The sequence below is a fragment of the Pimephales promelas genome, chromosome 15 (assembly GCF_988280905.1).
Source record: "Pimephales promelas chromosome 15, fPimPro1.hap1.1, whole genome shotgun sequence".
In the NCBI taxonomy this organism is placed as follows: Eukaryota; Metazoa; Chordata; class Actinopteri; order Cypriniformes; family Leuciscidae; genus Pimephales; species Pimephales promelas.
The window spans coordinates 14,287,588-14,304,669 of NC_142783.1; the positions used below are offsets into that span (position 1 = coordinate 14,287,588).

Here is a 17,082-nt window from a genome sequence, read left to right on the forward strand (position 1 = left end):
GAGTGCCTCCCGCCGTCAAGAGGAAATTACGTGTTTACATGTAAGGATATGCAACCATAGGGGGAGTCCAGTATCAAATGGCACCTCTTAAGGAAGCAATTAGACATATTTTATGCTGTGATTTCTCAAAACGCTCAAGGTCAAACAAAATGAGTGCACACTATACACAAAACAAGGGTTGCTATGAAGACAACTGCATTATAAGGTGCAGGGCCTAACTATATGCAATGATCGCATTTTTCTTTTCATTGCAGTTCTATTACAGTTGCATTTGGCTGTTTGCCGACAATGACTTCAGTGCTTCCATCATATCTGGGAAAGTTTGGAAACCCCTGCCTCAGACATAAGTATGAACTTGTTTCAATACAGCATATTTGAGGTTATAATAATGGGTGTTTTTTGTGCCTTCTTTTGGTATCGCCCCTCTGACATCATTATTGAACGATACCCAGTGGGGGAACAATTCGCAAATCACAAAACAGATTCGAAAATATTGATGTCCCTGAATGTACTCATATAACTATACCATTAACAAATCTGAATTTCATATCGCACTTTCTCAGCGCTTGTATACACAGTTAAATAAACAGTAACGATGGCGTCGGTTTTACCGTATCAAATTCAATACAAGTCCGAGTCCTCATGCTTTGGAAGTTCATGCAAAGTGGATTTGCTTTCGCAGTGCAGAAAACAGCATTTTCTCAACATGTCGACAAACTCTTCCAGGCCTCAGCTAAGTGAACTAGGAAGGTTTTGCACTTTACATAATATACTTATATTTAGCTTACTTATAATAACTGTGTTTTTTGACTTAATGTTTTTTTCTATTAAGATGTAATTGTCTCAACTTAACAGTACAAAATCCTTACGTGTTGTCACAATCCATTTATGTTAATTAAAAAAATTGTACATCCAGAGGGTGGCAGTATAGTGCGTGCCAACTGCCATTTTGCCCGAACTTAATTTGATTGTGTTCAATCTACTTAAATATATGTACAATTTAAATTGACTTAATCCATTTGTGTTGGATTACATGATGGATTTGTGTTGCATTAACTGAAACTGGGTGGTGCTTGTTAGTTCCCAGCATGCTTTGCATATGGTTGAATTAAGAGAGAATAAATGTTAAAATTAAGGGTTATTTTATCTTTTTTTTTTTGAGAAATTAGACTTGTGTTTATTGTAAAATTACATTGGAATTATTGGAACCATTTAAATTACAGTGGGTTACCATTGTGGAGAAGAGTGGAGAGTTTTGTTTGGTTGTCAACTGATTTAACTCTTTTCTATTGCTTTGGTTGAAGGAGCATGTAAAACTTAGCATTTATTCTAATAGCTATAGTCTATCAATTTAATTATGTGTCGCTAAAATAAATGAAATATTAATGGCTTAATGAATATAAAAAAATACCTGACTCATGTCAGGAAGCCTTTAAAAATTCACGTTGAGACTACTTAAATTGGATCGGTTAAAATTACTTAATTTCATGATGTTGAAGTTACATGAACAAATCATGTTTGTTTAACGTAATCCAGTTATGTGGAACCTGTTGACGAAATAAAATTAATTAAAGCCAACATATCATTTTTTTTGAGTTTGAGGCTCAAAGTAGACAAGTAAGAATCGATTCTGAACTGCCTGAAACGAGTCGACGGTGATTCAGTCATACTTCCTGCATGTAGCAAATTTGCATTATGCCAGCCTATATGGTCTTCATTGGCTGCCTGCGACCAATATTTATCGTGGACTTTGATCTTTAAAACTTTACTGATCTTTTACATTCAAAAACAGCTACACACGACAAAGGAAATATCTAAAAAAGAATAATGGGGCACTTTAAAGATATTTAAATATTTTTACTGGCAAACAAGAAAAGTAACACAGGTTATGAAAATCATATTAGCTACAATATGCTTGAGTCTGTGACACGTTTTTACATTTAGCGGACTTGTGTTGATATACGTCTGTTGTCTTTTTAGGGTCTTTGATCACAGTTTAAAGGTCACCGGCAGAAGCTTTTCATTTTCCCTTAGATTCTTCGCTAGCCAACATGTTTGCTTTCACTGTCTTCAAAATCTGATTAAACCGACAAGACCTTTGAGCACTGAGAAGAAGCCCTTAGAGGCTGTAATTCTAAGATCAAACGAACACTGACATAACCTAAATGGGATTCAAGTTCACGACCTCCAACCACAGTGTCAACCCAGCACGAGTGCCGTGCCAGCCACAAACCCATCTCAGCATCTAACTCAAGATTTAGGGTTACAGGGTCTTTTCAAACCACATTTCATCGGTGCTACTAATAATAATGAGATTTGCAATAGAAAATCACTATTACTATTTCTCACACTCATGTTGCGCATAAATGAGACAAATATCAGGTCACATAACATTTTCCATAGATCTACATGCAGCAGACCCCGAATGAAATAGATAAGCAACAAAGGAATAAAACATTCAGTATCAGATTCACTCGAGAGGGATCTTCTTCCCACTCCAGATTGCTCGTAATGAATCTAAACCACAAGCCCGATTTCATTTTCCATTACTCAGAGCATTACGGAAGAGGCTGGAGACCAGGGGGGTCTCTGAACGGAGCCATCCGTATCTGTCAGTCTGTAATCGTGCACATCTGCAAAGCACATTTGGAGTGCAAATTATCCTTTAAACAAAGCCACTGATGCATTACCTGCAAAACAAATCATTGATTTATTGTATTTATGATTTTCGGGTGTGTTTAGAGAGGATATTCCAAAACTATCAATACTGAGTGAAATGTGGATCAGGTGTGTGTGCAAGGGAAATGAAACTGATTTCAGTATGTTAAACAAATTAAAGATGCACTCCATAAAACAGCAAACCAAATTTGCTGTCAACACAACTACATTTTGTGATGTTTATGATTAAAACAAGAAGAAAACAATTCGCTAATTAGCTAAGAAAAATAGACTTCATTCAATATATAGCACAAAATCGCCCTGAAACTATTTATTAAAAAATTATATATATATATATATATATATACACCAGTAAATGGTCAGTGAAAGATGCTTAACTGTTGATCATCATATTAAATATTAAATATTAAAATTATTAAATATTATCTAATTATTAAATTATTAAATATTATTATTATATTATTAAAAATATTAAATATTATCTGAAATATAAAATACAGAATATATAAAGTGGAATATTGTGAAATAAATAAATGGTAACATTTTATAATGAGGTTCTATTTGTTAATATTAGTTAACTGCATTTATTAATGCATTATTAAAATCAAAAGTTGTATCTGTTAATATTTCTTAATGGATTTGAGATAACATGAACAAACACTGAATAGTTGTACTTTTAATACTTAATGTTAACAAAGAATAATAAGTACACCTCATTGTTAGCTAATGCTTTAACTAATGTTAACGGGACCTTATTGTAAAATGTTACCAACACTAGAATGCGTAAAAGGTTTGCAAATTTAGTATTTAGCATCATTCAGTAATGGATATTTATATATTTTACTGGAAAACAAGATATGAAAAAAAAAATGTATTAAAGGGTATTATTATTATATTGTATGCACAATGACATTTATCTGAACTGTCCTCCATGAACAATGAAAAATGATATCTTTAGATATTGTGCAAAAACACATGGTTATTTATGAAGAGAGAAAACAATCCCACAGATAATGGCAGGTCATGTTCTTGACATTTCACTCAGATACTGAATGTTGGCCAAAAGGTTCACCATAGTTCTCAACATGAGACCCAGTAAAAACGAATATGAGCCAAAACTCTTGAAAGTTTAGATCAGTAAACAACAATAAATCTGTCATCAGAATCCCCATGGAAAGACTACTGAGGAAACAGCTGAAATGTGAGCAAAGTTTGTCCATCGATAGTTGTTAAAGAGAATGTCAACAGTTCTAAACACTGGAATATATTTCTCTCTTCTACTGACAGTACTTCTGATTAGTCTGATATTAGTTGCCCTAAATGTGAGGCAAGCTTACACAGAGCCACCAGCCCTGACACCTTTCATGTAAAGAAACTGCTCACACAATTGAATGATACACATAGACTGTGTTAACCTGGCTCCCTACAGCTTTGTTTTTATTGAGGAATGTCTAGTATAAACCATCTGAAGGCCCTGAACGCTAGCTAGCCTAGCACTAGCTATCTGCCCTCAGAAGACTTCGAGTGTGTTAATGCAGCACTGACATGAGAGAGTGCAGAGCCGTATGGAAAAAAACACAGCGTCCATTTGTGTGTTGATATAGACAAGATATATAAAGGCTATTTTTGGCATATACAAACGGTGCCAGCAAATGCTTTTGATCTGACTCAGGTCTCTCAGCTAATGACAAAAGCAGTAACAGGGAAAATAGAAAAAAATAAGTCACCCCCAAAACATTAACAATAAAATTCATGACAATTATGCACACTCTTATTACTGTAATGTAAAAAAAAAAATAATAAATATTGGAAAAGATTTCGTCCAGACATTTTTAAAGGTGCAGTGTGTATTTTTAGCGACATCTAGCGGTCCGGTTGCGAGTTGCACTAAGGGTTCAGCCCACTGCTCACCCCTCCATTTCGAAGAAGCTACGGTGGCTAAAACGGGACAAACATATTGTCGTCTCTCGTCTGAGACAGCAGAGAATAGCCAGAATAAGCCAAGAGTGTGTAACATTGTCACTGTTTCTATACCACAGTCCTTTCTATACTAAACCACATCATGGATAAAGTTTACAAAGCTATAGTCAGGTGAGGATCAAGGGTTTTAATATATAATATAATAATAGTAATCAGCTGATTGTCTCACAAACGTAACCAGTAGCACTTTTTCCCCCCACATAGCAAACCCATAATACAGTGAGGGAGAAGAACCACATGAAACTATGCAACTATATATTTTTTCTCACAGGGTAGTAAAAGTTTAGCTGGCTAATATGAGCTGTTACTGTGGTTGAGCTGATTAAAGCATAAACCCTTGTTTAAACTCGATATGTCCACATGAGCCCAAAGGTGCAAAAATAACATGACTGTAACAGCGTGCCAAGCGTGCCTCCGCATCGCATAGACCAACCCGATCTCACGACCAAGTCGTACGAATTCGACGAATGATTAAAAAGTGGCTAATTCGTAACAATTCATACGACCTCACTCGTACGAATTAATACGATTTTGCTAAATCGTACATATTTTACGAATTGGCCAATTCGTATAAATTCATACGAATGACCTACCCCTTACCCCGCCCCTAAACTTAACCATCACGTGGGTTTAGACAAATCGTACGAATTAGTACGAGTGAGGTCGTACGAATTAGTACGAATTAGACACTTTTTAATCATGCGTCGAATTCGTACGAATTGGTCGTGAGATTGTGTTGCATAGACACCATTTACTACACACAATAGGTTTTTTTTTTCTCTGATTTTGAACACTCTTCGCAATTAAAATTTCGACTTAAAATGCTTCCAAGATCGACTTGTTGGCTGCGGTCGTTGGTGATTCCTGTAACATAGGCCTACTGTTTTACGGTCAATGACAAGAGCAGGGCTGCCAACTCACACAATTGAACCAATTCACATGCTCTCACGTCAAATGCCTGAAAGGTGAGTTTATCTATAGATTTATCTGTTGAGCCACACGTGATCGACTAGTTATAAGCAAATTAATTAAAAGATCCCGTAATCTAGATAGAGCGAGCGTGCATGCGAGTTGTTGTGCTCGAAATCGCACGCGCACGGCAGAGAAGTAAGACAGACAGCACCCCCTGTTGAAAGAATAGAAAAGGAGAGGTAAATCCTAAATTGTTAACAATACATGTACTAAGATAAAAAGAACATAATACATTTCAGATGAAATACTTAATAAATATAATAATTAATTAGCATAACAATATAATAAATAAATACAATATACAAGTTAAAAAGGAGACTGGCGCATAATACAACATCTTAAAAGATTATTCAGAATATTGTGAAAATTGCCATATCCATAATTATTACAGGTGTACCAGTACTATTATTATTTCACAGGTGCAGCATAATTAATTTTTGCACTTAAAAACAGTAAGTCTCACATTGCCAACAACCGTACTATACATGGTCGGACAATGAGATATCATAATTAAGCATAGTTATTGCTGTTGGGAAAAAACTGTTTTTTTTTTAGTCTATTACTAAACTACTACTTATCTGTTGTTTATTATGGTTAAGTAAGTAGCCTGCTAAATAATAATTATTTATTTATTTTAGAATGAAATGTGAACCAGACATTTTTATGATTCACCCATTTAAAAAAGATTTTTTAAGAACTATTTTAATGTCTCAGTTAGTCACATTTTATCAAATCTTATGAACTCTGCTGCCACCTGGGGTCATAAGCAATAACGACAGGATGTTTTTCGTCATTTTACGCCAGTAGACATTACTTTACGGTAAGTGTCCAGAACTAGCAGCAGCATGGCGACTGCAGCAGCAGACAGCGCAGATGGACCTTCGTATGAATGTGAAGATAAATGTAAAGAAGATCGAGATGATAAACCGGCACCGAGCCAGAGTTCAGCTAATGAACCGAATACAGAAGCGAAACCGGTGTGTCTCATAGTTCTAGGCATGGCAGGGTCAGGAAAAACAACTTTTGTGCAGGTAAGACTGACTTGAGACACATCAGACAGTAAAATAAATTATATAATTGAGTAACTTAACGTTACTTGGCTCATTTAAGATTATTTCAGTGTTATGTGTGATAATTCTGATAAGGAAACCAAATCGTAAAAAAAATCCGGTAGTTTAAACATTAACTTGAATAAATTTAAGATATTATGAATTAATGAATACTAATGTCTATATATTGTTTTAACAGAGGCTCACAGCTTACCTACACTCCAAGAAAACTCCTCCATATGTCATCAATCTCGATCCTGCAGTTCATGAGGTCCCATTCCCAGCCAACATTGGTGCGTCACTGTTGCCACTATTATCCCAGTAAACGGTGCTGGTTCTCGTACCGGAGCAGGTGCTGAGCGGTGATGTAACTGACGTTAGTACACCACTTGCCTACGAATAAAAACCGTCACGGACGTTGTTTACGTGTTAAAAAACAAATGTAAAAATCCAAGCTAATTTAATTTCACAATTTTAATGATGTTACCACTTGCTTTGCTTGTTTACACGTAATGTGTGTGTTAATTTAGCACTATGAGAATACAATAAAACACAACCTAAAAAAATAAAAAACTACTTAAATATTGTATATTTCTGAATCTCTTTTTAGTTAATAAATGTTTGGATGTTAAATACATTCTCAAAACTTTTAACACTCATAAACTCCAAAGCTGTGTTTGATGTAATTTATTCAACATTTACTTCCTGATATGCACACAGAATTTCAGAACGGGCACTGGAACCAGCACCGTGTGATATGAATGAAGCAGTGACATTTCACTCAGGGTTCTTTTATTGATTAAAACACTGGCCGCTATTGTTATGGATAAATGTTCATGATTGGTTAGCAGCAGTATCTTAATTTACATTAATGTCAATGATTAAGTCTGATTGTGCTTTTCCTTACAGATATCAGAGACACTGTCAATTACAAGGAAGTCATGAAACAGTATCCTTTCAGTGTGAAAATATGTGTCTTGTGCTTTCTACCATCATTATCGTGCTTCACTAAACCTTTAAACCTCACGATAGACTTTTACAACAGATTCAAACTTGTTCACAACTTGAAGACTTGAAATATCAGAGAAAAGGTTAAGGTTTGGGATTTCCAGGCCTGGAAAAGTTAGGTATATTAACATTTTCATAGTGATTTCTTTTAGTGTATAATGCAGTTATATTCTTCTGTAAAATTTTATTTTAGCTAGACTTTGCTTTTAAAGGGATAGTTCACCCAAAAATGAAAATTGTCATCATTTACTCACTCTCAAGTTGTTCTAAACCTGTATAAATTTCTTCTGCTGAACACAAACACAGATATTGTAAAGAATGTCCATAACCAGTCAGATGACGGTAGCCATTGATTTCCATAGTATATATATATACATTTTTTTCCAAACTATGGAAGTCAGTGCGGCCCATCAACTGTTTGTTTACCAGTCTTCCTTTGTGTTCAGCAGAAGAAATTCATACAGGTTTGGAAAAAACTTGAGGGTGTGTAAATGATGACATAATTTAAATCTTTATACTCCCTTTAATAAGTGCATTCTCATGAATTATCAAAATTCCAAGGTCAAACCGTGTAGAAGTATCCATAGTTTAATTTAATTTCATCTGAGTGGATTGTCTTTGACTCTAAGACAGATATGGTTTAGGTCCAAATGGAGGAATCGTCACATCTCTGAATCTGTTTGCAACACGATTCGATCAGGTAGAGCTGCATTTGAAGGATCCAATAGATGTCACTGTTTTACACGTTCTCCTCCACATTCCTCTGTTCTAATTTACCATTTCTCTGTGCCCTCTTTTAGGTCATGAAGTTTATTGAGAAAAAGCAAAGTAATCACCAGTAAGTTTGTGTTCAGTACTCTAGATGTGATGTGACCTGTGTGTTTTTCTCAGTGCTACTATTGCATGTGTGAATCATTGTGTTTGTGTGTATGCAGGTATGTTTTGATTGACACTCCTGGACAAATAGAGGTGTTCACATGGTCGGCATCTGGAACTATTATAACTGAAACACTGGTACTTCACTGTCATTCACGCTTAGCAATGATATTGCATTTGTATTTGGACATTTTGAATATAAACACAAGGTTTCTTTTCTAGGCCTCTTCTTTTCCCTGTGTGGTTATTTATGTGTTGGATACGTCTCGAAGTGTGAATCCTGTCACCTTCATGTCCAACATGTTGTACGCCTGCAGGTCAGCAGCTAAGACTTATTTAATATATATTGGTTATGCAATATCTATGGAAGCTTGTTTCCACCACTTAATAAAAAAATAAATAAAATGTGATTGTGAGTTTATATCTCACAATTCAGAGTTCATATCGAAACTCGGAATTGCGAGGGGGAAAAGTCTGAATTGAGAGAACTCACAATTGTGAGAAATCAGATTTGTAAGATATTAACTCAGAGTCAAAATTGTAAGATAAAAAGTTGCAATTAACTTGTGGCGCAAACAAGCCTCCATAAATATCTCTGAGATTTTAAAGTCTGCAAAAAATGAATGTAATGTAAAGCAGAATAGTTCAGACTGCAGTGTATTTGCTGAGTTCTCAGTGTTATATTCACACTGTATTATGTCATAATTTCAGTAGATCTTACTGAAATGTCTTGTTTTCCTCCAGCATTCTCTACAAGACCAAGCTACCATTCATAGTTGCCATGAACAAGGTAAGGAAATATTCTTCAATCATCAATAGGGATATTTAACAGCAAATACTGATCTAGAAGCACAACAATATACATACATTGTATTATGCATTCAAGCGAATTTGAGGCATATAGTATTTCTTAAATAAAATCAAGTTATTTTCTTATTATTAATTTAAAATGAATTATACATGTATAATGTTAATTAATATGTAAATAAATATTAAACGCATTTACTAATATTTATTGTTTAGATTTAAATAAAGTTGTTAATATTAATGGTACTATTTATATTAGTAAATAGGTTTAATATGAAAAATGTTAAATATATACTATTATTGTGGATAACACAATCCTGTCCATCAGCATATTTTTTTTAAATAGTATGTTTTAAAGATAACAAATCAGTTTAAGTGTTTTTTTTTTTGTTTTTTTTTCTGTACCTTTATCAGACTGACATCATTGATCACAGTTTTGCGGTGGAGTGGATGCAGGACTTTGAAGTGTTCCAGGATGCTTTGAATCAGGAGACGTCTTACGTTAGTAACCTGACCCGCTCTATGAGTCTCGTCCTGGATGAGTTCTACACCAACCTGAGGGTGAGTTTAAAGCCATGGTCCAGTAAGCTGCCAACTCGCATGCACTCAGCGTGAGACTCACGCAATTGACACTTTTCACATGCTCTCACGCAAAAACATGTTAATTGGTTGATGCTAAGGCTATGTTCAACTTGCCAAATCGGATTATTTGTGTATCCGGTTGGAATCTGATCTATTCAGATCCGATTTGTGTGTCCATTCCACTCTTTCGTTTTCCGGAATAGCTGCATTGGTTTCTATGGCTATGTATTGCATTAGTCGTTTTATTCCAAAAACAACCGCAATTGCAATACAGATGTCTTATTTACAACATGATAATGTGTAGCTGCTGCGCTGGACATCTGTAGGCTGTTTGAGTGGCATGTGCCACTGAATGTTTTGTAATGCCAGTGCTATGTATGTTGTTTATCACAAAAAGTTTCAAACTGCCCATTCTAGCAAATACATGAAATAAATATATCATGGCTCACTACAAATAACGCATTAACAGTCGCATCTGTTACTGTAAACCTTTATTTTAGCATGATGCTGCACCGACGCACGCCTGTAGGTGTCAGAATAAGTGTACATCGCCAGCGCAAGACTCTCATCTGTGGATTTAATATTTCAAGTTCGTTAATTCTAAAATGTACAGGTTGTTCTGTAAATGTTTACATTTTGACTATTTTTACAGAATTATTTTGGCAACCACAGCTTTCAGTTTTGTTTTGTTTCTGTAAAATCGACAGGTAGTTTGAGCCATGCTAATGGGGAAGCTTGTCTTGGCTAGAACCTCAAACATCAATAAAAAAAGAAAGACATGTCATGAACGCAGATTTTTTTGCTTTCTCAGTGTTTGAAATGTATTGTTGGGCTTTGAGATGGCAGTTGCAATCACTCTTTTCCTCTCAGTCCAGTGCTTATGCAGGAACGTTTCTTTGTGTCCTGTAGGTTGTCGGTGTGTCTGCAGTGACAGGTTCTGGGCTTGATGAACTGTTCGTACAGGTTGCAGATGCTGCTAAAGAGTATGAAACGTACGTATCCCAACACTCTGTATGATTATGAAATTCTAACTTAAGCTCAGACTATAGAACTTCAATGGCTTTCGTTTTTCTACCAGTGTTGTTATCGTTTAATATTGTTAAATCGTTTAAACCTATTAAAGGGATAGTTCACCCAAAAATGAAAATTATCCCATAATTTACTCACCCTCAAGTCATCCTAGTTGTAGATGACATTCTTCTTTCAGACAAATACAATCAGAGTGGGCAACCAGTGTTTTGCTACAGGGTGATATGGCTGCTGGCAATATATATAGGCAATATAGATATACTTTAGAAGATGAATGAATGGTTTTCTACAAACAGATGATGTGTTTTACTGTCTTTACAGCGAGTATCGCCCTGAATATGAACGTCTGCACAGAGAGCTGGTGAGTAATCGCTGGTGTGGGTTGATGTTCTAGTCATGAATCAACTGGTCATGTCTGGCAAAAGTAAATTTTTTTTTAATTTGAGAGGCAAATAAAAATTGCACTAGCATGTCCCCTTTGGGGTCCATGAGAAAAGGTCAAGTCTGACTGTTATTAATTCTTTCATCTCATCCACAGTCTGAAGCTCAGAGTCAGAAACAACAGGAGCAGTTGGAACGCCTTCGGAAGGACATGGGAGCAGTTGCCATGGAAACTGCAGCTCCTACCGGTACATTCATTCAGAACGGTCACGTCTGTTCATTCAAAAATAAATATATTTGAAAGTCATTAGTCAACTTTGAACTCTTCACATATAAACTATCCGATCTTTAGATGAGAATAAAACAATGACTGTGCACTGAAAAGTATGAAACATGTCTTTAAAATAAGTTTTGAAAAGAGTGGGAGGTAAAATGTGTGGGAACACTACTGTTTAAAATTTTTTTGGGGTCTGTAACATTTTTATTTTTTTATTTTATTTTATTAAATAAGTCTTTTAAGCTCACCAAAAATAGAGTAAAAAGAATGCTATTGTATTTGTGAAATATTATTACAATCTAATGTAATTGTAATTTTAATATATTTAAAATAAGTAATTTGTTCCTGTGATCAAAGCTGAATTTTCAACATCTTTACTCCATATTTAGTGTCACATGATCCTTCAGAAATCATTCTACTGTGATGATTTTATGCTCTTTTCTTCTTATTCTTAAACAATGCAACTTAATATTTTTGTGGAAACCTTTTTTAGAAAGTTCAAAAGAGCAGCATTTATTTAAAATGGAAATCAATTGTAACATTGTAAATGTCTTTAAATTGAATGCATCATTTAAATGCATCCTTTGCTGAATAAAATCCTTACTGGCTCCAAAACATTTGAACGATAATGTGTTTTTGATATGATGTCTGCATTCAGCTGGACATTAAGGGTGAACCTTCATTAGCTTTGTTTAAAAAATATGTGTATGCCTTGGTTATTTTTTTGTTTAGAAGCCCCAGATCTTGGTGGGCCTAGCGACCTCATCTTTAACCGAGGCAACCCAGATGAAGCTGAGGAAGACACGGACAGCGATACTGATGATATCGATCACGCAGGTGAGGAGGTTACTTCAAACGGCCCTTAAAGAACCATAATCACCATCCCACTCTGTAACAACCTTGTTTATGACATCACATTTCCCCCATTGATTCTTTTAACAGTCACAGAAGAAAGTAAAGAGGCCGGTGCTTTCGGGAACTTCCTGAAGGAGAGAAGAGAAGTAGTGCAGGTGCGCAACAGGGAGTCAAAGTGAGGGCTCGGTCACACATTTGAGTTTGACCCCTGAACTTTGACGTATCCACTTGCTTAACTTTGGAAGACTCCAAAATAGATTTTGGTCTAATAAAGGGCCGTTTTCAATGAATCTGCTACAGTTGTAGCCGCCTGCACGTCCTGCTGCCACATCAACAAAGCCTGCGCTGAGATTTCACAATGGCAAATGAGTACATTTGTATTGGAACATAAGTGTTGCATCACTGCATTAGTTCAAAACCAAACATTGGCATATTTTGTCTTGTGTCTCCATTGAGCATGTTATTGCACAAAGAAAATAATGTGTTTTTTTCTTTTGCATTATGTATTTATGTACGTTCTACAATTTTATTTGTTTGTTAAACTCATAACAACCTGGAACAGAAGCCGAAAATCTGAAAATTCTCTTTTAGGGAATGGACTCCTATACCTATACAGTTTGCATTTCTATTATGGGAAATAAAATATTTTTATACATACAGTATACAAAACCAGCCTCGCTTGAAACTTTCTGCTTTGTCTTTTCATAATGCTGTGTTCATGTGCTGAGATGGTAGGTGGGCAGTCGCCATATGGCAGAGGGATCCAGTGGGTGTAGTGAGACCGTGGGATTCAAAATCATGCCTCCAGCCCCTCCGTTTCATGAATTATGTTTCTTGTAGACCTTTTAAACTCTGCAAAACGAGATCTTTCAATCTCTTTGAATGTGATTCGAGTATTGGAGAGGCAATACAGATTCACCTTATGCAGGAAATGACTCAAACATTTATTTTCTGTCTTTCTTTCACAGTACAGGTGATCAAATGACTTGTATTTAATTCATTGTCATACTGAAATTGCAGGCTGTTGAATGACTTAAGCACTTGCTTTAAAATCTGCTTTAAATGTCTTTTAGATGGATGCAATCAAAAATGGTATGTATTTTGATGGTATCTATCTAAACGTGTTTTTAAATATCTTAAATATTTGTGCATTTAAATTGCGAATGCATTTTTCCATCTATTTGGATTACACGGTTTTAACATAAACCGATGCATGTTTGTCAGTCATACATAAACTTAAAAGAAATCATGGCACGGTTTAGCCATTTGCATCTATTTTATTTGATGTAAATAATCATATTTTCAAAATGCATTTATTCAAATTGCTTAAAAAATCTTTAAATTGTGAAAATTATTATTTTTTATTTAAAACGCATTGTTTATTCGTACTATTACAGAAATCGTACTTGTTTCCTACCAGTTTAATTTACTGTATATACGACTGACAAATATGCAGCACTTAAGCTTGTTAGTTTATGGAGGGTGGATAAATGGGTAGGTAGGAGGATGGATAGGTGGATTGATGGATGGATGGGGGGTTGGATTGATGGGTAGGTAGGTGGAAGGATGGATGGATGGATGAGTAGGTGAAAGGATCACTCTACAGTCACTGAATACAAAATTGGTGTTATGTAGCTCACATTGGTTTACATTTTCATTACATTCAAGTTTATGCAATTCAAATACATATACATCACATTTATTTTATGAGGATGGCTGGGTGGATATACGGATGTTTGGACACAGTATTCAAAATTGGCGTTTGCTCTGGTTTACATTTTCTTTACATCCAAGTCCTGCAGACTCTAACTTTACTCTGTGAGTTTCTAGAATAGAGTAGTCGTGAAGCGATACATGCACGCTTTCCCTGTGTGGGTGACTCATCACATTATGAAGCGTGTAGGTTGTGTGGCAAACTGGCAGATGCCTTTGGATTTTCACAGAGCGTGAGTCACTATGTGGTTGAGGTTACGAGAGCTACATCTCAACACCCTTTCTTGCTGCCGCCACACACATATACACACATACAAATGCTCTTTTGCTGAACAAAGAGAGAAATGATGAATTGAATGGAAGCGGGAAGTGTTGGAACGCCTACTATAATTGCATGTCTGGAAGGAAGGACATTGCCTGGCAAGATCCAAAAGTCAGTAATAACTGGTTTTTACCGGTTTTATCGATATTAATGGTTTAAGAGCTGTTTGTTCATATTAGGAGACCATTGAACTGCTTGAATGGTAGTTTTTCAATTGTATGCTTTTTATAGCCAACAAATGATGCTTTCCCAGCTAGACAATAACCAAATTTGTTACTATTGCATATTGAAAAATTTGAGTGACAAACTAATACTATTTTATCAGTATGCAGTATGTACGTATATGGTTTATAGTGTAGGTGTTTATTGCATACTGTGTTCTATATACAACTACCTAATATTTTAGAAAATAGAATGTGAAGTGGTACATACTATGCAGCAATGTGTCCAACATACTTGCTATTAAGTATAGTACTCGCTCATAGGCTCATTTTACCACTCCCCCAGAGTTAAACAGTCGAGTTTTACCGTTTTCTAATGTATTCAGACAATTTTCTGATATTTAGAAGAATATCAGTAACCAGACAGTTTCTGGTCTCATTGACTTATAAAAAAATATACTATGGAAGTCAATGAGACCAGAAACTGTCTGGTTACTGATATTCTTCTAAATATCAGAAAATCGGCTAAATACATTCGAAAACGGTAAAACTCAACTGTTTAACTCTGGTGGAGTGGTAAAATGAGCCTATTTCCAAAACAAAGTGGAGTATCCCTTTAACATTTCTGCATTATGAATAATGTATGTTTGTGAATATGCACAAAATACACAGATGACTATATTTCCCAAAATATACTGTATACAACAGTGTGCACTGGATACTGTTTTCCACTTAACTTGGCCATTATTCTCGATTATAGACGACTGAACTGTAAGCAATATCAACAGTAATATTTGATAATTTTTTCTTGTTTTATTAAATTAGGCTACCAAAATTAAGATATTTTCACACAAAATTGGATTACAAATACAAAACAACCGATTTTATGGATGACAGCTAAACCACTAAATCCGGAATTAAGTTTGGTAGTCTGCTATATTCCAAATTTAGATATGATTTAAAGTCACCATGAAATCTAAATGGACATTTTTGACATTTTATGGAGTACTGCAGTTTAAATTATTTATCTTCTTTTGTTTAAAGTTCATGTCAAAATCTTTAACCAAAAAAAAACTTCCCCTCCCTCTTGCATATCTTCTCTGATGAGGGCGGGGCAACCTGTCACTCACATTAAATCGACCAATAGCAAACAACAACCATCCAATCAATTCCCTATGGACAAAATCAATAACATTTTTTTCTTGTCAGAGTAGCGATATGTCACAATAGGGGAGAAAACTAGACTATTGCAACTTCAGTTTCATACCGAGCAGAATAACCATATTGACTATTGTGACTGTATGTAGTGGCAAAACAAGTAGCATACAACTGTTAATTACATTATTATGTATATCCTGTACAGCATACACAATGCAGTACCATGGAATTCCATTTGCAGCATAGCTGTTGTTTTTATCTTTTTATGTGATGTCATCTTTTGTTCTCTGCCTATTGCTTGTAAACAACATGTGGATTGGTTTGACCGTAAGTCCCGGTCAGAGAGATACTGACGACCCGAGTTAAAAGCTATGAGTCATGCAGCACGCGACCATTAGAGTGATGTCATGTCCTGAGTTTAGAGCCTGCAGATACAGTATGACCTACTCTCTCACATCACACTCTCCAGAGCGCTTTACACCTACAGTAGAATACACAATCAGATCACATAAAGCTTTGACTCAGTGGTTTAAAATGCTAAATGATTTACAGCTACAAATGCATTGGCATGTTTGGATGTGCCTTGAATGTTGGAACTTCAAATGAAAAGTTAAATTGTAAATAAATTGTAGCTGTCATACCGTTAATATTTCTCAAGCTAGATTAAATTTTGAAAAATCAGTTTCTGTACATGCACTAACCTTTATGTCTTGGCCACAAAAAAAGCAAATGAGTTATTGAACATATATTACACATTGATATTGTTGTTAATTTTTGGTTGTTTTTTGGTATTTTATTTGTATTATATGCTATTTAAAATGTGTTGTAGTGTTATTTAGTGTATACTAAATTTATGTAGTATACAAAAAATATATATTTTTTTAATCAAAATTAAAACAATTCCAAAACATGGAATTCATGAAACCAAAATGTCACACACACCCACACACAAAATAGAAGAATAACAAAACGTTGGTAACACTTTACAATAAGGTTCATTAGTTAACATTAGTTAACTACATTAGTTAACATGTATTAAGAATGAACACTACTTATTCAGCATTTATTAATCTTAGTTAATATTAATTCCAACATTTACTAATACATTATTAAAATCAAAGGTTGTATTAGTTAACATTAGTTAATGAGCTGTGAACTAACATGAACGCACAATGAACAGCTGTATTTATATTAACTAACATTAACAAAGATTAATAAACACTGTAACTAATG

The 17,082-nt window shown here is 35.0% G+C and overlaps 1 protein-coding gene across 1 annotated transcript; it reads left to right on the plus strand.

The window, feature by feature from the left end:
- The first annotated feature begins 6,444 nt into the window (after positions 1-6,444).
- On the plus strand, positions 6,445-13,167 carry gpn1 (GPN-loop GTPase 1). The gene is made up of 14 exons (XM_039673083.2): positions 6,445-6,662; positions 6,880-6,973; positions 7,590-7,629; positions 8,322-8,388; positions 8,489-8,526; positions 8,624-8,702; positions 8,787-8,881; positions 9,309-9,354; positions 9,786-9,932; positions 10,863-10,945; positions 11,304-11,343; positions 11,521-11,611; positions 12,373-12,477; positions 12,583-13,167. Exons 1-14 carry the CDS (start codon positions 6,477-6,479, stop codon positions 12,672-12,674), a joined length of 1,203 nt encoding a protein of 400 aa, XP_039529017.2. The 5' UTR covers positions 6,445-6,476; the 3' UTR covers positions 12,675-13,167.
- The last annotated feature ends 3,915 nt before the right edge of the window (positions 13,168-17,082 follow it).

What these genes read in the sequence shown, in the direction of transcription:
- gpn1 (XM_039673083.2), top strand. Translation starts at nt 6,477, where the DNA reads ATGGCGACTGCAGCAGCAGACAGCGCAGATGGACCTTCGTATGAATGT. An exon ending in AAAAAGCAAAGTAATCACCA is followed by an intron (nt 8,527 to 8,623) that starts GTAAGTTTGTGT and finishes GTGTGTATGCAG; the next exon opens with GTATGTTTTGATTGACACTC. An exon ending in CTATTATAACTGAAACACTG is followed by an intron (nt 8,703 to 8,786) that starts GTACTTCACTGT and finishes TTTCTTTTCTAG; the next exon opens with GCCTCTTCTTTTCCCTGTGT.